The 23769-nt window shown below is 37.5% G+C and overlaps 1 protein-coding gene across 3 annotated transcripts in view; it reads right to left on the bottom strand.

Moving 5' to 3' along the window:
• PLCL1 (phospholipase C like 1 (inactive)) overlaps positions 1-23769 on the bottom strand; it is a 332470-nt gene that overhangs the window by 34378 nt on the left and 274323 nt on the right. For all 3 annotated transcript variants that reach the window (XM_019428364.2, XM_053906572.1, XM_053906574.1), the window contains 2 exons: positions 19727-19802; positions 17534-17643 (listed from right to left, as the gene is read on the bottom strand). In XM_019428364.2, the coding sequence (XP_019283909.1) occupies positions 17534-17643; positions 19727-19802 (186 nt within the window). The remainder of the gene's footprint in view (positions 1-17533; positions 17644-19726; positions 19803-23769) is intronic.

Raw genomic sequence — 23769 nt, forward strand, 5'->3', positions numbered from 1 at the left:
AAAAGAAAAAATAGACAAATTAGACTTCGTGAAATATTTTTATAAAGTTTATTTATTTTGAGAGTGAGAGAAGCAGTGGAGGGACAGAGAGAGAGGGAAAGAAAGAGAACCCCAATCCCATGCTCTCAGTGCAGAGCCCAACGTGGGACTCAATCCCAGGAGCCATGAGATCATGACCTGAGCCAAAATAGACTTCATGAAAAATTTTAACTTTGTGCATCAAAATACAATATATTAAAAGTAAAAAGCAACCCACAGAATGAGATAAAATATTTGCAAGTCATGTATGTGATAAAGGATTAACATCCCAAATATATAGAGAATTTCTAAAACTCAACAATGAAAAGAAAAAAAAGCAACAATCAAATTCAAAAATGGGCAAAGGATTTGAACACATATTTCTCCAAAAAAGATACACAGATGACCAATAATTACATGAAAAAATTTTTCAACACCATTAATCATTAGAAAAATACAAACCAAAAAAAAAAAAAAAAAAAAAAAAAAACACAATGAGATACAACCTCATACTTTTTAGGATGGTTACTATCAGAAGAAGAAGAAGAAGAAGAGGAGGGGGAGGGGGAGGGGGAGGAGGGGGGAGGGGGAAGTAGAGGAGGAGGAGAAAGGGGAAAAGAAGGGGAAGAGGAGGGGGGGAGGGGAGGGGAGGGGGTGAAGGACAAGAGGGGGACAGGAAAAGGAAAGAAATGAAAATAAGAAAGAAAAAAAAGAGAGAAAGAAAAGAAATAAAATGGATGTGTATAAATTGGAACTCTTGTGCACTTCTGGTGGGATTGTAAAATGGTACAGCCAATGTGGAAAATAGTATGATGATTCCTCAAAAATATTAAACATAGATTTACTATATTATCCAACAATTCCACTTCTTTTCTTTTTTTTGATGTTTTATTTATGTATGTGTGAAAGAGAGAGACAGAGTGTGAGCAGGGAAGGGGCAGAGAGAGAGGGGGAGACACAGAATCTGAAGCAGGTTCAGGCTCTGAGCTGTCAGCACAGAGCCCGACGCAAGGCTCAAACTCATGAACCGTGAGATCATGACCTGAACCAAAGTTGGATGCTCAACTGACTGTGCCACCCAGGCACCCCCCCCCCCCCAGCAATTTTCACTTCTGGGTATATACCCAAAAGAACTGAAATCAGGATCTCAAAGAGATATTTGTACATCCGTGTTTATAGCAGCATTATTCACAAAAGTTAAAACATGAAAGTGTCCAAGCATCCATCAACAGATGAATGGATAAGCAAACTGTAGTATTTATAGGACTTTCAGGGAAGATAGCAAAGCAGAAAGACCCTAAGCTAGCTTTCTCCCATGGATACAACTAGATAACATTCACATCATGTAAATAACCAGAAAAAGACTTGAAGGCTGGCAGAACAAACTCTCCACAGCTAAATATAGAGAAGAAGCTGCATCAAAGAGGGTAGGAAGGGCAGAGATGTAGTCAGTAGCTAAATAGACCCCCAGCACTGTCTGCAGGAGGGAGGGAAACCACAGGCACAGATAAGGGAGAGAAATAGACTCACACAGGGAAGCCCACACAGGATGATGAATAACATTTGCCTTTGAAAACCAGAGGGGCCAAATTTCACAAGTTCTTAGAATCAGTGGAACTTAAAACCTGGAACTTTAAAAATTAGCAGGATCATAGGAGAGTAGGGAGGGCAAGAGTCAACTTAGTCCCTGCCCTTAAAGAGATGGTACAATAAACAGCTCCATAGAGATATAGCATAGAAGCAGCACTTTGAAAAATGCCTGGGGTATATAAGAAGGAAATTTGTTTACTAATCTCAGAATGTGTGGTAGAGGAGCAGGGATGTTGGGAAAATTCTCCAGGAAGAAAGAAGCTGGCAATTTCCTTCCCCAACTATTTATGGAGCCAATACTCCCCACCTAACTTGTTAACAGTGCACCCTGCCCCTGCATTCCCCTGAAGACACACCCCCTCCAGCCAGGCTTTTGCTCCAGGTCTCCTCCCACAGCACACCAGCACAAACCTTGCTAACACTGCCTACCAGCACCTGTGTGCTTCTTCAGTTCCATCCCCTCCAATTTGCTTTTGGTCTGAACGCATCCAAAGCAGTGCCACAAGCCTGGTAGTCTATCAACACCCCTGACAGGTGCCAGCACCACTCTAATGTGACGCCTGCCCCAGGGAAAGGAAAAGATAACCACACTCACCAGTCAGACTTCAGCTTCAGCAGTGGGCTGGTGGCAGATATCTGGTCTGACTGCAGGTCACCTACCAACAAAAGATTCTCAGGTACAACACAGGGAAAGCACTACTGCATCCTTGGCAAGTGCCTATACTGACTATGCTCAAGCCCAAGGCAGTCCCAGACTGGCCTATTGACAACACAAGAACAAAATCCTGCCCATAACAGACAAAGAGAGCAATTGCAGATGACTGAAATGAAGGAGAAAGTGGCTCAGTCTGAACAGCAGGGTGCACACAACACACATAGAAGACAGCCCTGAAGTGCCTGGTTCTCGTTAACGGGGGACAGTGCAGGGCACTAAGGGACTTCTTCCTCATAAGACCACTACTTTTAAGAGCAGAAGATATGACTGACTCTCCTAACACAAAGAAACAGACACAGAGAGTTAGACAAAATGAGAAGACAGAGGAATAGGTCCCAAATGAAAGAACACAACAAAATCACAGAGACTTAAGCAAAATGCAGATAATAGCCTCATAGAGAATTTAAAGTAATGTTTATAAAGATACTCCCTGGACATGAAGAAAGAGTGGAGAATCTCAATGAGACCTTCAGCAAAGAAAGAGAAAGCATAAAAAAGAACCAATTAGAGATGAAGAACCCAATAACTGAAATTAAAAATGCACTAGATGGAATAGTAGATAAGAGGAGGCAGAAGAACAGATCAGTGAATTAGAACACAGAGAAATTGAAAGCAATCAAGATGAAAAGATACAAGAAAAAAATAATAATACAAAATGACAATAGACTTAGGGAACTCAGCGATACCCCCAAGCATAATAACATTTGCATTATGGGGATCCCAGAAAGCAAAGAGAGAGAAAAGAGGGAAGAAAGTTTATTTGAAAAAAAAAAATCACTGCTGAAAATTTCCCAAATCTGGGAAAGGGAACAGAAATCCAGATCCAGGAGGCATAGCAGCCCCCAACAAAATCAACCCAAGGAGGTTTACACCAAGACATACAGTAATTAAAATGGCAAAAAAAAAAAAAGATGATAAAAAGAGAATTTTAAAAATTCTCAAAAATTTTCACCCAGCAAAAAAGGGGCGGCTGGGTGGCTCAGTAGGTTAAGATTCAACTTTGACTCAGGTTATGATCTCATGGTTTGTGAGTTTGAGTCCCGCATTGGGCTCTGTGCTGATGGCTCAGAGCCTGGATCCTGTTTCAGATTCTGTGTCTCCCTCTCTCTGCTCCTCCCCTCCTTGCTCTCTCTCTCTCTTTCTCTCAAAGATAAACGTTTAAAAAAAATTTTTAATAGCAAGAGAAACAGAAACAAAAACATTTCCATTCAAGGGAAACTTCATAAGGTGATAAACTGATTTTTCAGCAGATACTTTGCAGGCCAGAGGGAGTGACATGATATATTCAAAGTGCTGAAAGAAAAAAAACCTGCAGCGAATAATACTTTATTCAGCAGGGCCTTCATTCAGAATTGAAGCAGAGATAAAGAGTTTCCCAAACAAACAAAAGTTAAAGGAATTAATGAAAACTAAACCAGACCCACAAGAAATGTTAAAGGGGAGTCTTCGAGTGGAATGGAAAGACCATAAGCAGGAGTAAGAAAAGTAGAAAGCACAAAAGCAGTAAAATTAAGTATATCTATACAAATAAGTCAAGGGTCTCACAAAATAAAAAGATGTAAAGTATGACACCATATTCTAAAATGTGAGGGGAAGAGTAAAGAATGGGCTCAAACTTAAGGAACCATCAACTTAATATATACTGCTATATGCAAAGATGTTATGGTAACCACAAATCAAAATCAATAATATATATGCAAAAATTAAAGAAAAGAATCCAAATATATCACTAGAGAAAGCCAACTAACTGTGAGAGAAGAGAGCAAGAGAAGAAAGGAACAGAGAACTACAAAAACAATCATAAAACAAGTAACAAAATGGCAATAAGTACATGCCTATCAATAATTGCTTTGAACGTAAATAGACTAAATGCTCCAATAAAAATACAAAGGGTGACAGAATGTATAAAAAAGCAAGACCCAACTATATGCTGCCTACAAGAGACTCACTTGAAACTTCTTTAGATACATGCAGGTTGAAAATGAAGGGATGGAAAAGCATTTATCATATAAATACAGTGCGAGAAACTTGGGGTAGCAATACTTATATTGGACAAGACAGACTTTAAAACAAGAGCTGTAGCAAGAGACAAAGAAGGACACTATATAATCATAAAGGGAACAATCCAACAACATATAACAATTGTAAATATTTATGCAACCAACATGAAAGCATCCAAATACATAAAGCAGTTAATAACAAACATAAAGTAAGCAATGGATAGTAATACAATAATATTAATACAATATTAGGGGATTTTAACGCCCCACTTATGTCAATGGATAGATCATCCAAACAGAAAATCAACAAGGAAACAGGGACTTTGAATGACACATTGGACCAAATAGATCTAGCAGGTATTTTCAGAACATTCCATCCTAAAACAGTAAAATACACATTCATTTCAAGTACACATGGGAAATTATTAAGAATAGATCACATATTAGGCCACAAAATAAGTCTCAACAAATTCAAAAAGATTGAAGTCATACCATGCATCTTTTTTGACCACATGCTATGGAACTAGAAATCATCCATAAGGATACAATCTGGAAGAGTACAAATACAGGGAGGTTAAATAATATGCTACTAAACAATGAATGAGTCATGCAAGAAATCAAAGAGGAAATAAAAAAGTATAGGGAGATAAATGAACATGAATACACTATGGTCCAAAATCTTTAAGATGCAGCTAAAGTGATTCTAAGAGGGAAGTTTACAGCAATACAAGCCTATGTCAAGAAGAAGAAAAATCTCAAATAAACAACCTAACCTTATACCAAAAGAAGGTAGAAAAAGAAAAACAAGCCAAATCCTAAACCAGTAGAAGGAAGAAAAAACATAAAGATATAAATGAAATAAAAGCTTAAAACAGGGGTGCCTGAGTGGCTCAGTCAGCTGATAATCTGACTGTTGATTTTGGCTCAGATCATGATCTCACAGTTCATGGGTTCAAGCCCCATGTTGGGCTCTGCACTTCAGCGTGGAGCCTGCTTGGGATTCTCTCTCCCTTTCTCTCTGCCCTTCTCCCACTGTATCTCTCTTTCTCACTCAAAATAAATAAATAAACTTTTTTTTTAAATAAAAGAACCTTAAAATGACAATAGAATAGATTGATGAAACAAGGAGCTGGTTCTTTTAAGAGATCAGTAAAATTGATAAACCTTTAGCCAGAGTCATCAAAGAGAGAGAGAGAAAGGACTCAAAGTCATAAATGAAACAGGAGAAATGACAACCAACAAAAATATAACAGAAATACAAGAATTGAAGAGAACATTATAAGGAATTATATGCCAACAAATTGAACAAATTAGAAAAAGTGAATAAATTCCCAGAAACATCCAACCTCCCAAAACTGAGTCAGGAAGAAATGGAAAATTTGAAGAGACATGATCAGAACTGAAATTGAAACAGTAATAAAAAAAACTCCCAAATAACAAAAATCCAGAACCAATGGCTTCACAGGTGAATGATATGAAACATTTAAAGAGAATTGATACCTATTCTTTTCAAACTATCCCAAAAATAGAAGAGGAAAGAAAGCTTCCAAATCCATTCTATGAGGGCAGCATTATCCTGATACCAAAGCCAGGTAAAGACACTATGAAAAGAAGAAAAAGAAGAAGAAGAAGAAGAGGAAGAAGAGGAAGAAGAAGAAGAAGAAGAAGAAGAAGAAGAAGAAGAAGAAGAAGGAGAAGGGGGAAGAGGAGGGAGAGGGGGAGGAGGAGGGGGAGGGGGAGAAGGAGGAGAATGATGGGGAGGAGGACAGGGAGGGGGAGGGGGAAGAGGAGGAGGAGAAGAAGAAAAGAAAAGAAAAAGAAAAAGAAAGAAAAGAAAAAAGAAAAGAAAAGTACAGGTCAATCTCTCATGAACATAGGTATAAAAATCCTCAGCAAAATATTAGCAAGCCAAATCCAACAATACCTTACAAATAATCATTCACCACAATCAAGTGGGATTTATTCCTGGGACACAAGAGTGGTTCAATATTTGCAAATCACTCAACATGATACATCACATCAATAAGAGAGAGGATAAAAACCATATGATCATTTCAATAAAAGCATAAAAAGCATCTGACAAAGTAGATCATCCATTCATAGTAAAACCCTCAACAAAGTAGATTTAGAGGGAATATACCTCAACATAGTAAAGGCCATATATGAAATACCCATAGGTAACATCATACCCAATGGTGAAAAACTGAGAGCTTTTCCCCTAAGATCAGAAAAGAAGATAAGGAGGTCCACTCTCACCACTTGCATTCAACATAGTACTGGACATCCTAGCCATAGCAATAAGACAAGAAAAATAAATAAAAGGCATCCAAATTGGTAAGGAAGAAGTAAAACTTTCACTGTTTATAGATGCCATGATATTATATACAGAAAACCCTAAAGATTCCACCAAAAAACTACTAAAATTGATAGAATTCAGTAATGTCATGGGATACAAAGTCAATAAACAGAAATAAATTGCATTTCTATAAGCTAATATGAAGTAGCAGAAAGAGAAATTAAGAAAAAAATCCCATTTACAATTGCATCAAAAACAAATGTCTAGGAATAAACTTAAGGAGGTGAAAGACCTGTACTCTGAAAACTATAAAACAATGATAAAAGAAATTGAAGACTACACAAACAAATGGAAAGATACTCCATGCTCATGGACTAGAAGAACGAATACTGTTAAAATATTCACACTATCCAAAGCAATCTACAGATTTAATGCAATCTTTGTGAAAATACCAACAGCAATTTTCACAGAACTAAAACACATAATCCTAAAATTTGTACAGAACTACAAAAGACCCCGAATAGTCAAAGCAACTAAAAAAGAAAAACAAAACTGGAGGTATCACAATCCCAGATTTCAAGATATACTACAAATCTACAGTAATTTAAATAGTATGGTACCAGCACAAAAATAGACACAGATCAATGGGACAGAATAAAGGGCCCAGGAATAAACCCATGATTTATGTTCAATTAATCTTCAACAAAGAAGGCAACAATATGCAAAAGGAAAAAGATAATCTCTTTAACAAAAAAAGTATTGGGAAAACTGGACAGCAACATGCAAAAGAATGAAACTGGACCATTTTCTTATACCATACAGAAAAATAAACACAAAATGGATTAAGGACCTACATGTGAGATCTGAAATCATAAAAATCCTAGAAGAGAACAAAGGCAGTAATTTCTCTGACATTGACCATACCAACATTTTTTCTAGGTATGTCTTCTGAGGCAAGAGAAACAAAAGCAAAAATAAATTAGTGGGACTACATCAAAATAAAAAGCTTTTGCACAGCAAAGGAAACAATCAATAAAACTAAAGATCACCTGCTGAAAGGGAGAAGATATTTGCAAATGATATAGCCAATAAAAGGTTAGTATCCAGAGTATATAAAGAACTTACACAACTCAACACACATACACGAAACAAATAATCCAATTAAAAATGAACAGAAGACATAAGCAGACATTTTTCCAAAGATACAAAAAGCCAACAGAGACATGAAAAGATACTCAACATCGCTGATCATCAGGGAAATACAAATCAAAACCATAATGAGATACCACTACCTCACACCTGTCAGAAAGGCTAAAATCAAAAACATGGGAAACAAGTTTTGGCAAGGATGTGTAGAAAAAGCAATGTTTGTGCCCTGTTGGTGGGAATGTAAATTGATGCAGCCACTGTGGAAAACAGTATGGAGTTTCCTCAAGAATTAAAAATGGAACTACCATATTATCCAATAATTCCACTTGTGGGCATTTACCCAAAGAGAATGAAAACACTAATTTGAAAAGATATGTGCACTCCTATGTTTATTGCAGCATTATTTACAATAACCAAGATACAGAAGCAGCCCAAGTGCTCATTAATAAAGAAGATATGGTACATACATAGAATGGAATATTACTTAGCCACCAAAAAGAATGAAATCTTGTCATTTGCAACAACATGGATAGATCCAGAGAGTATAATGCTAAACAAAGTAAGTCATTCAGAGAAAGACAAATACCATATGATTTCACTCATATGTGGAATTTAAGAAACAAAACATATGAACAAAGGGAAAAAAAGAGACAAACCAAAAAACAGACTCTTAACTGTAGAGAACAAACTGATGATTAGGAGAGGTGGGTGTGGGATGGGTGAAATAGGTAAAGGGGATTAAAGAGTACATTTATCTTGATGAGCACTGAATAATGTATAGAATTATTGAATCATTATATTGTACACCTGAAACTAATGCAACACTGTGTGTTAACTACACTGGAATGAAAATAAAAATAAAATAAAACAAATAAAAATAAACATACAAATAAATGTAAAACACACATACAAAATGTATACAACAGAACATTATTTAGCTGTATAAAAGAATTTATTACAACATCGCTGAACCTTAAGGACATTATGCAAAGTGAAATAAGTCAGTCAAAAAAGGACAAATAGTGTATGATCACACTTATATAAGGTACTTATATGACTACTTAGAGTAGTCAAAAATCATAGAAACATAAAATCAAACAGTGGTTGTCAGGGGCTGGCGGGGGAGAGGAATGGAGAGTTATTGTTTAATAGATCCTGAGTTTCAGGTTTACAAGAGAAAAGAGTCGGGATGGATGTTGGTGATGGTCGCACAACACTATGAATGCATTTTCATACCACTGAACTGTTCATTTAAAAATGGTTAGGATGGCAAAATTTATGTTCTATGTATTTTAGCACAATAAAAAAAAAACTTTGGAAAACAAAAATTCCCAACAAGATGGTAAGAATAGATCATCTTATTTGTAAAGCGCAATCAGGAAGGGAAAATATAGCAGTGGGAGAGATTACAGTGAGAAATTGTGAAGTAAGAATAGAAATGGAGTGTAATTAGGGTCTCATAGTGTCATACGTTAAAAATAAAACAAAGGAGGAGGAGTAAGATATAAAAGAGAGGGTATATAAGTAGAGAGATTTACACTATTGATAAGTTTAGTGACAAAAGGATCAGTGTGTTTAAGCAATGTAACGTAGTTCAGCACAGAAAAAGATTGAAAATACTATATAGTCATAAAATGTGAACACCTAGGACTCTAGCTATCATAAAACCTGATCCCATCTTTAGGTGAGAAAATCTAGCCCCAGAGAAGATAATCTAATGTTTAAAAATTATATTAGTTGAAGATTTTTAAACTCATGTCCAACTTCCTATACGTCAAAACTCTCAGATAATCAATTTTAAGATAAAATAGACAGGAACTCACAGCCCCAAATCTTGTTATTTTGTATGTATTACTGGAAAATATTTTCCTTAGACTTAACAGAATTAAAAGCTTTATTGAAAACTCTTTGTAAGTCCACATCTCAAGATTAATGACTTACAGCCTCTTCAATATTCCTGTCAGGCTCCTTTCTTCTCAGTGAAGCCTGAGGAGTCCTTACCTATAAGGACTTCACCTCTCATTTCCAAATCATCTCAGGTTTGCTATTCAAAGGAAGAAGATTCCAGGACTTTTGCTCTAATGGCTTAGGTGATAAAGGACAGAGTGAACATCTGAGAGATAGAGTTGAGGGTGTAGAGGAGTGGGCTGAGGAAGGAATATGAACAGGATTATAGCCTTTGCAAAGCTCTTGCTGGAGGCACTTCCTCTACCTCATCAAGTTGTGGAGGCTGGCAACATCTAGACTGAAAGCGAGTGAACAGTAACCTGGTCCAAGAGAAACAGGAGGAGGCTGGCTGGGTTCTCAGGGTGGGTCCAGGGTCAGGCCCTCTGCTTTGGTATTTTTGTCATTTTGTTTTCCTTTCCTAATTTCAGTGGTATCTGTCCAAGTGTTCAATTACATCTGGGGAGCTAATTCACGTGCTACCCAAACTCATAGGAGATGCACTGGTAATGAAGGAAGTTAACTGACACGTTTACAAAAACAAATGCGACCTCCAGGCAGATAGGACTAGTTTTGTCACTTGGTCAATCCATTCTGTCTCCACCAGAAAAGTATGCCTGGGAAGCCAAACTGACAACAGAGTTGCTTGGTGAGTATAATGTCAGAACAAGGAGAATTGGTGGTCTAAAGCTACATGCTTTCAATGTACCTTTCTGCACTGTGGGAATATACTGCCAAGGTGATTGGAATTCTCATGTTATGTGGACAGGACACTTACTCTCTATAAGATAATAGACATAAAGCACTTAGTACAATACTTGATATATAGAAAGCACTCAGTTAATATATCATTATTATGGTACTATTAATATTCCAACAATATAGCATAGTGGGCTGACAGCATGGGCTCTGGATTTAGATTCTTGCTCCCTCACTCAGTACCTGTACGCCAATGGGAATGTTACTTAACCTCTCAAGCCTCAGTTTTCTTATCTACAAAATGGGTGTAGTACCACTAACTTCACAGCATTACCCTTAAAATGACTTAAGATGTTGTGTGAAAATCACTTACCTGCTTATTATAAGCAGTGAATGCTAATTACTAATAATAAAAATAACAATTATACAGCACTTTTTATATGCCATACACCACTTTATATATCTTAATTCACTTACGTGGTGTTTAAATGGGGTGTTTAAATCAGATGGGGGCCTCAAAATGTGGGATGGTGATTGAGTGGAAGCTGGTGATGCGGAAGGTAAAAGGATTCACCTGAAGCAAAACAAAGGCGATAGAAGTTTATTGAATACAACACAAGGGAATGGCAGGCAGGACAGCAAAGGAGAGGCAGTGGGTGGGGTTCGGTTTTAAAGGGAGAAGAGGAAGAGGTATGGCGATATATGGAATTCTCCCTTTTTTGGTAGCTGTGCCTAGTTGTAAGTAGCCCATTGGTCAGTTAGGGCCTGTGGATATACTGAGGTGGGTCACCTGATGGCCAGTCTGTATTCAGCCAGGGGAACACTGTGGGCCCTTTCTACATTCCATTGCTCAAGGCTGTTTGCCTAAAAATGGCCTCTACAATTTAGTCCTCATATAATCCTATGAAGTGGGTGTAATTGAGGAACCTCATTATATTCACCAAAATCTGTTCCCTTTCCTTGAGGAAGTATACACTTGCCCCACTCCACTGAATTCAGATCTGACCATGTGGCTTGTTTTGGCCATTCAAATATAAATAGAAGGAAACTATGATTCCATGTGTCATATGGCAGACCTATGACAGAAGTGAACATATGGCAGAAGTGTTTAAAACCAATTTGTGCTTTTCCCTACCTCTAGGATTGTAGAAGTATTAGATACAGTTCCTATTAGCCTGTGTTCCTAAAATATACTTGCTGTGTATGTCTTGTGATGGACATACAGTAGAGGCAAGAAACAAGCTATTGTTTTAAGTCACTGAGATTTTCACATTTTTGTTACCACAGCACAATCTAGCATATCCCAATTGACTCAGAAGCACAGAGACGAAAGGAAGTTTTTCCAAGGACACACAGGTAGAAAGTGTCTGGCTTCAGAGTCTGTACTCTTGACTCCTTTGCTTTAGGTTATTTAACAATTGATAGTATTATCAATATGAAGAATAGTTTATTATTAATGCATCGTTGTCACTGGGAGTCTGTTTCTAGACTTCATAAACTGTCATTCTTTTCTCAAAGAGTTGCCTCAGGAGGAAAGCTAGCCTTTCTCTAGCTTCTACTACAAGAGCCAACAGCTACCAGAAACACCATTGGAGAGGTTCTCAATAGACAACATAGAGGACACTGGACATGTCCCTTCTTGATATAACCTCAGAGAAGCCTCCAGGATATATGGTCACTATGGATACCAGAAGAGGCTGATTTGATACACACACACACACATACACACACACACACACACACATACAGAGTCACAAAGAATGATTTTAAGTGGTCATTTGGTTGAGGGTGACTCCATTCTTGCTATCATTCAGTCTTTCAGAGATGGATACCTCTCATACTTCTTTTCTCAATAACCCATCATCTTATTTCCTTTCTCCTGTCTCTCAACAATGAGCAAAGACTTCAAGTGGTTTTGCAGGCTCTGTTAGAAAGTGTATTACCGCACTGACATCCACTTAATTGCCCTTATTCAGCAATATTTCCCAGAGATGCGACAGCCTGAAATTTGGGGCCTGAATAAGAGAATCTGCCTGCATTAGAAACACAAGTACCCAAGGAGAAGTGAAAAGCTCCAGCCTCTGCTCTTCCCAAGAAAAATGAAAATGTTGCCAAGAAAAAGCAGAAGAAGTAAAGGCTTAAACAATAATAAAAAGCCAACAAGTCAGGCAGAAAAGATTGGTCATACCTACTGAATATAAATCTATAAAAAAGAACTGTTTTTTTTATTTTTATTTTAGACAGAGAGAGAGAGAGATAGGAAATCTCAAGCAGTCTCCATGCTCAGTGCAGAGCCCAACACGGGCTCAATCCCATGACCCTGGGAGAAATCATGACCTGTGCTGAAATCAAGAGTCAGGTACTCAACCAACTGAGCCACCCAGATGCTCCAACTGGATTTTTTTGTGTGGCACACACTGGAATGCATTAAATTACAAGCTGTAAATCTATGTAGGGAAAGTATAAATACATATCAATTAATAGAAGTGCTCATTGATGAAGTAATTGTTTATCATAATTTATTTAATACATGTCATTCAACTAGTAATCAATGAAATTTATGAACAATAAGAAGTCAGCCACTTCCTAATATTTTTATTCCTTTTTAAGCTCTAGTGACCACCTAACTTCATAATTTTTCCTTTACAATAAAATGTTTACTAGTTATATTTTTTGAATATTATTTTTTATATATTTCTACTTGACACATGTCTAGCCTGGTAAAATTGATTTTTTCATCAAACTTTTAAAAATGTAAAGATAATTGAATTTAGTTCCTTAAAATGCCTAACAGGCCAAGTTAGAAAAATATATACTGGGAAAGCTCACTAAAATGCTACTCAAGGGTTCTTTCTAATTTCAGTTTTACAGGTGTGACTGCCTTACAATGAAGTTTTTTTTATACTTGAGGAGTCAAGACACTCTGGATGGAGTCCAAGACTTTAAATGGATTCCACATAATAACACATTGTGTTTTCTCAGACATATAGTATAAATTCATATCTCTCTTCCAAAAGAACTTCAAAACTCTCATGAGTGAAACACTTCAAAAATTAATAACAATTTACTACAATAGGTTAACTAAGCCAGTGAAATTGTAGCATCTCTTTCTGGAAGACTTAAAGAACAGGGAAAATTCCATTGTAAGATTTTAATATTATGTTAATAACCAAATAACACTCATTTCTGAAGGATAGCGTGGAGAAAAGACAGATGGAAGTAACTCTTAATGTCTGATGGTAGGATGAGATGCAACTATCTTGGTCCAATGATTATCTAGAAAATATACTGAAGACTGAGTCATTGAGACATGTATCATCACATCACCCCAAATAAATATAACGGCTATATATAGAATTTGATTCTGTGCTCAGCAGTGAAAGAGAAAGAAATGGATAGGAGGAAAATATCATAGTCGGCTATTGGCATATGGTCAAAGTGTGGGGAAATGCAAATGATATGCTAAGCAACTCCCTACTCTGGACCCATGTATGGTACTAAAATATGAATGGAAGGAAAAAAAAAACATGGATTGTTTCCAGGACCATCTTGACTTCAGCTTTCTTGCTGGATCCTAAGTCCTCATCTCTGGCTTGGAAAGTGTAGACACTAAGTATAATTCATATTCATTTTATTATAGAGCTATTTATCTTTGTCTCTGCCAATTTTTCTCTAGCTTCTCCTTCATTTATTAATATCGTATCAATGTAATACTGAATTTCAGAAAACATAAACTAAAGAATTACTTTTTTAGTCTCAGCTCAATTTACTTTAAAGCCAATGCTCCTTTCCACCACTCCTTGGTCCCAACAACCTTTTTCCTAGACGTACATTTCTCATTTTTTTTCAGCTTCTCCCCTACTTGTTGGAAAGTACATTGGAATTAAATATTTTTAGCTTCACGAACCCATATATTCAACCAATATTCATCAATCCCCACTCCCTTCCTCTAGTTAGTAGAGAGTACTTATATAAATTGCATGTAAGGAAACTTTTTCTGTTGGCAATGCACAACTTTATAGCAGGCCCTGCCATATTCTACCTATTCACTGTTTATGTCTCAAAAGTTTGGTTACTGCTTATTCAACCAGTTGTAAGGAATGTAAACTGAATCTAGAAAATTAAGAAAAAGGAGATTTATTGGAAGACTTTAGAAGCTTGGAAAATCAACAGGAAGGCTGGAGAACAAAGCAGGAATTAAGAGTTTCACATTCAAGACACAAGAAATAAAGGGAGGGGGGTGCCTGGGTGGCTTAGTCAGTTAAGCATCTGACTCTTGACTTGCTCAGGTCATGATCTTGCGGTTCTGGAGACTGAGCCCTGCATCGGGCTCTGCACTGACAGCACGGAGACTGCTGGGATTTTCTTTCTCTCTCTCTGCCCTTCCCCTGCTTCCTCTCTCTCTCTTTCTCTCTCTCTCGCTCTCGCTCTTGCTCTCTCTCTCTCTCTCAAGATAAATAAATAAGCATTTAAAAAGAAAAAAAGAAAGGGAGAGTCTTAGAGAGGAGGATCTTCTCAGAGAGGCATCATTGAACTAAACAGTCTCCAAAAGAGCCTAGTCTCTGTCCCTCAGCTAAAAATTCAAACTCCAAGAAGGTCATTTGTTCAGCACTGTGGAAAGAGCACCTGACTAACAAGCCCACCAAATACCATGAAGGAAAGGAAATATTAAAAGTTTGGAAAAATTCACTATTCTTGTTTAAGTTCCTAGCACTCAAGCTGAAATGCTAGCAGCTAGTACATTAGCTACAATAGTAGAATATTGGTCATGTTTCAAAAGATCTGTCTTAGAATGGCATGTATAGTATTTGCCCAGCCCGATCTAGCAACCAGCCCCTGTCACTAAACCAAAGAAACACAGAACAGTGAATGGGCTTAAGTCACAGATTAATACAGAAATAAGAAATCTCAATTTAAAAATTAATTATTAAAAGACTTCTAAATAAAATAAGAAACAACAAACTTGTTCCTCCAATGTCATCTTCACGTGGCAAAAGTAATAGCATATATACATACACACACACACAGACACACACACACACACACACACACACATATAACACACACACATATATATATTATACATATAACTATGTATATTATTATTACTTTATATATGCACATGTGTGTATACAGTGTCTAGTTTTATGCACTGTGACTTAGACATTTTGTATATATTACTTCATTTAATTCTCACAAAACCCTGAGTATTAATATTATTGTCACTCTAGGGGCATGTAGGAGGCTCAGTTTGTTGAGCATCTGACTCTTGGTTTCAGCTCAGGTCATGATCTCATGGTTCAGTTCATGGGATCAAGCCCCACATCGGGCTCTGAGCTGACACCTTGGAACCTGTTTGGTATTTTCTCTCTCCTTCTTTCTCTCTCTGCCCTTCCCCAACTTGCATGCACGTGCTCTCTCTCAAAATAAATAAACTTTCAAAATATATATATTATTGTCACTCTAATATTATTGTCAGCCCTCAGAAGGATCATACAATTTGGTTAAAGCCTCACAGCTATCAGGCAATGTGCACACAGAGCCTGCCTCACCCTTGCACTAGGCTGCCTAGACTCAGTCACATGGATTGAGTTTTATGGGGAGCAGAAGGACAGTGTAGTATAGACCCACAGACATGAGTTGAAATCTCAGCTTTGCCATTTACTAGATGAAGGCAAGAAGCTTAAACCTTGCTAAACCTCAATGTCCTCATCTGTGAGATGGATAGATGCATACCAGGGTCAGCAAGAGTTGCTGCAAGGGCACACCTTAGCTGTGAGCGCCTGTCACATATTAAGTGCTGAATAATTGATGGCCATTATTGGTTACATGTCTGTCTCCCTTGGTACACCAGTCCTGGAGGCCCAGGTATTACTCTTCTGATATTTGTATCCATAGCCCCTTTCTCAGTGACTGGCACATTAACAAGACCACATAAATATCTGATCAGAAAGTGTTTGAGTCAGGGTTCACGCTGACATGTTGTCTTCTAATATTATAAAATAAGTCTCTCTTCATATTAACGCTATAGCTCCTCCCTGCTCATTAAGCAAATGATGCCTATTTTCCCTCATCCCACCTCCTGCCTCCAGACTGTTAATTCATGAGGTCAAGGTCTGTGCCTCTTTCGCTCTCCATGGACCCTCAATACCTAGCATAAAGTCCAGTACATAGTAGGAGGTTAGCAAATATTTGTGAACTGAATTTTTAAGAAACGTTTGTAACATGTCTTACAGTTCACCTGGCACCTCCTCATAAACATATCTCTTTGGCACCAAGCTGCCTGGGTTCAAACTCCACTTCCATTGTTTGTTAGTGGTGTGACCTTCGGTAATATACCTAAGCTTTTAATGCCTCGGTTTTCTCGCCTCTAAAATGAGAATAATAGTAGTATTGGGTTGTTGTGCATATTAAAATGTTAGTTTATTAAAGCTTGTAAAACAGTATATGACATATAGTAGATGTTCTTTATACATTGGCAATGATTAATTTTTTAATTAATCACATTTGTGGCTATTTTCTTCTCAACACACTGTCAGGAATAAATTATTCCAACTGCCTAAATCATCTGTCCTTTCACATAAGAAAATATGAAAAGTGGCATCTTTACTTCAAACTCCTAAAATTAATTTTCAGCAGAGCAAATCATAATCTCAAGAAACTGACTTCCAAAGCTATTTGCAAAAATAAATATATTTATAGAAATGGTTCTTAAAATAAAATAATCCTAAATGGTTCCAGATATTCTGAGGTTTAAAGCTCTTCCAAATCACTTGTGCTGGATCCTTCTCCCACAACATTTGGCATTATTCTTGCCACAGACAAGAACAGTTATATTGACATGAACAGCAGAGTCCATGTGAGTAAAAACACACAAGCACAACCACCAGGCAGTGGAATTAGGTCGTTCTGTCCTCTGTCTCCACCACAAACCTCGTTTGTCCTATTAGGGCAAAAAGTATGTCAATCTCCCCATCACTTAGAGCATGAACCTGGTGATTTAGGCCACATATTACTTAAAAATTCAAATCACTGCATTTAACCACCGATGTTTCTCTAGACTTTGGAGACATGAGGAGAAGAATAATAAAGGCAAAGAAGGTCCCTGGGAATTTCATTTACCTTCAATACTGTAATGTTCCAGGCAAAACTCTCAGTCGCCTTGTTGAGTTTTCTTCCTTTCAAGCCTTCTTTCGCCCCTAGATTATGAAGTTCCTCGTGAAATTCCATCCCTTTGAAAAGAGAACATGTAAGAATTCTTAGTATGATGCTATTTCAGAAAAACATTTTATTATGAAAAATGTTATTATTTCCCATGCCTGCCCTTCTCTTATAATTTTGAAATCCCTGAATTGAATGTTCCTTCTCATTCTGTTCATCCCCACCAATGGCTGTCCTTAGGGGCAAACTAACAATAATGGATGCATTAGACCAAATTACCTTTGAAACAGCCAGGAGGCATAGATAAAGACATAAGAAGGAAGTTAAGAACCAAATTCTTCCAAGAGGGTACATATGTCTTGTTTGTCTTCTACCTGGTTTTTACATGAAACAGTGTAATGTGCAACTGATAACCATATGTGATAGATGAACTTATTCTACTTTTCCCTATAAACCATCTCCATAGATTGACAGTAGATCCCGGAGCCCATGTGGATAACGAGGTTAACCGACAAATGTTGAGTAAAAATAAAAACATGTTTTGTAAATAGAGTTCCTGGAAATACCTAAATGTTTCATATTTGAGAATGACCTTAAAATTATGTTTAGCTCAACTATTTCTTAAGAAGCTTGAATACTATAAAAGATATCACTATCCTCAGAGATGGGAATCACACTTTCTTCTGGACAGCTTATGCCATCTTTGGAAAGCTATACCTTACGTCAAGCCAAAGTCTCTCTCCCTGGAACCTTGGTGCTAGCTAGATCCAGACCTGCTAGGTCCAACCTCTTTTCCACTGTGCAGCCCTTTAAATATTTGAAGAAAGATGTTAGATAAAGTCCACTGGAGTCTTCTCTCCTCCAGATTGAACATTCTAGCATGATTCAGCTTTACTAATAATGTCTCTTCTTTAAATATGACATCCAGGAAGATTGCATATTGCATATTGCATTGCATCCAGAAGAGCTTGTAGGAACATCATATTCAAAGTGGGCTTGAAGCAGCCCACACAAGGTAGGGTAGCAGCCCACAAGGCTGAAGTAGCCCACCACCCTTTTTATTCTAATTACTCTACTTTTATTAACGTAGCCCAAAACCACATTAACCTTCTTAGTGTTAACATCACAAATATAGCACATGGTAAGAGCATGATTGTGGAGCCGGGCTTACCCTCTGGCTCTACCACTTTACTAGCTACATAAGCATGAACAAGTCCTCTCTGTGATCCAGTTTCCTCACTGGTGAGATGGTGATAACAAGAGTGTTTACCTCAAGGGATGGTGGTGAAGATTCAATGAGTCAACACATATAAGGCTCTCAAAGTACTGCCTCACATATAGGAGCATTATATAAGTACGTGGGATTATTTCTGTGCTTTTTGTCAACAGAAACAGTTAAGTCTGTGGACCAAGTCAGCAAAGAGCACCATTTTTAAAGTCTGGTCTGGGTTCAAAGGTCAGCTCTACCTTGTGTTAATAGGCATCTTGGGTGATTCACTCAATCTCTCAGAATCTCAGATGGTTCATCTACAAATTGGATATAATGGTGATTACCTTGTAGAGTTGTTATAAGGACTAAGCAACATAGTGTATTTGCACAGTATATCATATGCCAATATATCAAGCAATTGTCATTATTGTCATCTCCTTCATCCTAATTATTGTGCGTCGGAATCAAGGAGAATATAAATCCAAGAAAGACAAAAGTATAGAGTATGGATGAAGGTGAATATAAATCAACAAAGGGGTACCCTCACAGAGATGTGATCCATCCTATCCTTAAAGAAAGAATAAATTTAAAAGGATGACTAATAAATGAGGCCAAAGCCTAGAAGATTAATAGGATTATGGTTCAAATTGTAAAAATGAGGTGGTTCTTAAGGAGCAATGTGTAGTAAAAACCACAAAAGTAGATTCAGAACCCCTCACCTCTCTAGACATCTTCAGACATTACCCCCCTATGTACATACAACCCACCTACTGTCACCAAGACTTCTTCTGTACTAAACAAAGACTTAAGTTTAACTCAAATTTATAGCTAAACTATGGCATAAAATATTTGAATTTTAAGAGTAAAAATGGAAACTTGAAAAATCTATCAAGAATTATCATTAAGTTTCTAAATGAAATGGGGCAGGAGTTGGGGGGGATTACCTGCTTTCTGACACTGCACAATCTTTTCCTGGACTGTATCTGCCATTTCTATGAGAAACCGGCTCTCTTGAATCATCTGTCACAAAAATAAAAAAAGGTGGTTGTTAGCAGTCCTTAAACTGACTCATTGGAAAGACAACACACAGAGAGACTCTCCTGATGCTGGCAGTAATGGGGAACCATAGCCCTGACCACAAGAGGTAGGAGACGGAGGGATAACGTGTGCTCCAACACCCATTCATTCTAGCACTACCACTAGAGGCACCTACCTTATAATTGCTTCAGTCACGTAACATGAGTGGCACATCATGAGTGCCAAATAAGTAATTGCTAAATAGATGTATACACATTCTTTCAGCCCCAGATCACATTCAGGAACACCTCTATTCCATCGCCTCACTCCAAACGTAACTGCAACAATAAGGCAAGTGGTACTGGAACAATAGCAACAAGAATCAGAATAAGGCATCACCTAGTAATGAGTTAAAGGACTACTGAACACATCAGTGAAGTTAGCAGCTTGGATTTGAGTGGCCCCAAAATGGTGGAGATCTGGTCCTCCCTCTAAAAGGGCTCCAGCTCCACTGGCAAGAATGAGGAGTGGGTCAGATTTCAGAGACACCAATTATTCAACAGAGCTTGTAGGCAATAACACCGAAATGGTTGTCCCTGACCTTTACGTTTGGATAGAAAGCAAAAATGTCCAAGGAATAATTAATCTACTGAATGAAGTAGGGGAAATAAGGCAACTATTGGAGAGATGGAGAAAAGAAAAATCTGTACGTGAAGAAGGGGGAAGCTGATAATCAGTAAAGAAGTTGTGATCAGGATGACAAGGCATGGGGGCCCTTTTGAAGAAGTGACTAAAGAAAGGCAACCAAGAGGCAAACTAACACTTCTTGAACTTCCAGCCACTCTTCTATCCCCAATAAATGCTATCCCATCTCATCTGGCTATTCTGTGTTTTGTGTGTCTGAATATTCTGAAGGGACTTTAAGGCAGAATGCAAAGTGGACATGAAGGTCTGGGGTAAGACATCTTTCATAATTAACTGCTGTTGAACAGATTAGTCTTGTATAATCACTGACAAATATAAAGTGGTTCATGATTACAAATTTTAAATGGAAAAGAATATTGAATCACAAATTTGTAATGCCTAACAACTCCATAGAAGTAAAATCATATCATCCACTTAAGAAATATCTACTGAGCAGACACTATGTGTAAGCACTGTGGTAAGTACATGGGATATGATGCATTAAGGAGTAAAAACAGACACATCTCTAGCTTCATGGAGCTCAGAGTCTAGCAGGGAAGTCTACTCAAATGCATGAATGAAATAGGATAATTAATTCAACCAAACAAAATTCAATTACTCATATTTTCTGCCTAAAGTAGTAGTTGAAAGTAACTTATTTGGAGAGCTAAATTGACCATCAAAACCATAAAAATAGATACCCAAGAAGTTCTAGACTGAGTCAAACATTTTAACTGCATTAACTCTTTCAACTCTCAAAAGGAAGTGGAAAGCTAGTGAATAACAATTTACGAAATGACTAATAGTGGCCTAACTGACTAAAGCTTCCAAGTGAATGAAACTGATAAGCAGAAAAAGATTAAATATGAGGGCAATCTGATTCAGTCTTTTCTAAGCTTAGCATCCATGCATGCAACATCAATTGAGTTTTATTATACTTTCAAAAGTTATATGCTGCAATAGTTAAGTAGTAGACAAAATATTTTCATGAAATTCAAGCAAGGGAAACATTCATAAATAATGGACATATTTTGTGACTTTACCATAAGCAAAATAGGTAATATGATATACATTTTTAGAATCATTTAATTTTAAGACCAAAAGAATCTTAGATATCATGGCCACCCCCTTAATTTTGGTTTTAGAAAAAAAGAAAGTGAAGAGTTATAGAAGTTAAGATTCTTGTCCAAAAAATAGAACTAATTAATTATCAAGCTGGAATTAAAATTGCAGTTTCCTGGCATCCACTTATTGTCATGAAAAAAATAGCACCCCTCTGATTTTGTCTGCCCTGCCCATACTCCAGGAGAGAATGTATGCCTTCAAATACTTGCAATCTTTTTGAGAATAAAATATAGCATTTCCAAAGTCACCTGGCCCAGCCTGTCAGAAAAAAAAAAAAAATGTGTGAGCATGCCCATAATCAATCCATTTCAACCAGATTCAAATTTGCCCTTTTTAAGAAAAACTCAAAAAAGTAACAGGATTGATAATTTCCTTTATTAAATCTTGATTGACATCTTACACTCATTTCCCTTGGTTTTGCTCTCAGTAGAGAACATATTCTTTGATTTTAAGAAACTATTAATTTGTGGCCAGTTTTCTTTGCAGTATTTTACTAAGTATCTCCTCAGTGTTGAGTATAAAAGGAATATAATTTCTGCATCCAAAAACACCATAGCCTCTTTGTAACAACCTGAGAAGGAAGTATCCTCTTTGTCATGGCTACCCCTTCTACCTAGACTTTCAAACCCATCTCTACTGCTTCCCTCAGGAATCTGTTTCTAATGATTCCTTCTTTTTTTTTTTTCCAAAATTTCTACCTCTCTCCCACCTTTTTCCCTTCTCCACACAACATCTCCTACTTTAAAGTAAGCAAACAAAAACAATAATAAATATTCTATTGGCCTTTGAATGGTTGTCCTCATTAATCCTTCCTTTAAAAATTAGCCCGCACTCATTGTTTTGACTCATGCAAGACTCCACCAAGACCTTCAAAGTTTAACCTTGGCCTCATAATCAACCACACCTGGCCAATCCTTGGTCTTCATTCATTCCCAACTCAGCAGCTGACACCTCTGATCAGCCCTCCTTGATTTCTGGGACCCTGGTTCTTTTCATGCTTTGCTCTTTCTCTGACTTCTGTACTACCTCTTTCTCCTTGTTTATATCCATACATGTAGGAATCCTCCCAGCTGCCTGGCCTAAGCTCTCCACTGTTTCCTTTCATCATTATCTCTCCTCTTAGCAATTCCATCCGTGCTTAGAGCTATGAAATTTGTATTCATGCAGATCCCTTCAAAGCCAACATCTTCAACGCTCAGCTCTCCTAAATTCCAGACTCATACCTCCAACGGTGTATAGCAGTGGTTTCCAAAGTAGGGAGGTACATGTACTCTGGGGCGGGGGCACAAGATAATCCTTTGAGGTGTGAGGAGAAACAATGAGGACTTTTATTCACATTTATTTAACCCACAAAACTGGCAAGCAAATTAAGCTTTACAGATTGATCCTGCCCCCCTTGCCAAATCAAGATCAAGTATCTCTAAGGTGGGAACTGAGGTAAGACGAAGAAGGTAATTCCACCTTAGGTGAGGGCTGACAACAGCACTCATTTATTAGTTTCTTCCAGAATATTTCAACTTACATATGGCTGTAAAGTAGTAGAGTAAGTACCACTTATATTTTCTTGTTCTAGACAAACTAAGCCTTCCAAATATGCATTCCTGAAAGGAAAATGAAGATTACAGAAGCACAAGCAAAAACGTGAAGATGGCAGAGCAGCTCCTGGTTCTATTCACGCCATGATTTCTTTCTCAGCAACACTGACAAGTGAGAACAATGACAGTCGGATCAGATCAACATATTCAATCACACTGGAAGAGCAAAAAGATTTATTTCTATTATTCATAAGTAAAACTTTTAAAATCCAACGCTGATTTCTATTCTTGATTTCTTTTACACTGTATGAATTGGTATGTTACTGAGTTTGTATCATTTATGAATGAATAAATTCTCAAAATATTTTTACTGAGGAGTTGCTGGGCCCTCTCTATTCGGCTCTCTAGATCCCCTCTCTGCTATGCTCTGGGCTGGGGAAGTTGATCTCTGTGGGCAACATCAAGCAGGCTCCCTTGCCTCTGATTCCTGTTAGGATTGGCCAATGGGACCAACCGGCAAGGGATCAGGACAGGAGGCAGGAGGAGAGAGGTTTATGGCAGTTACTCCTTGATCATCCCCTCCCTGCCAGACTGTGGCTCCATAGCTTCCTCTCTACAAGGCCACA

This window comes from Panthera pardus, unplaced genomic scaffold, assembly GCF_024362965.1.
Source record: "Panthera pardus isolate Hobbes unplaced genomic scaffold, ASM2436296v1 HiC_scaffold_10, whole genome shotgun sequence".
Taxonomy (NCBI): Eukaryota; Metazoa; Chordata; class Mammalia; order Carnivora; family Felidae; genus Panthera; species Panthera pardus.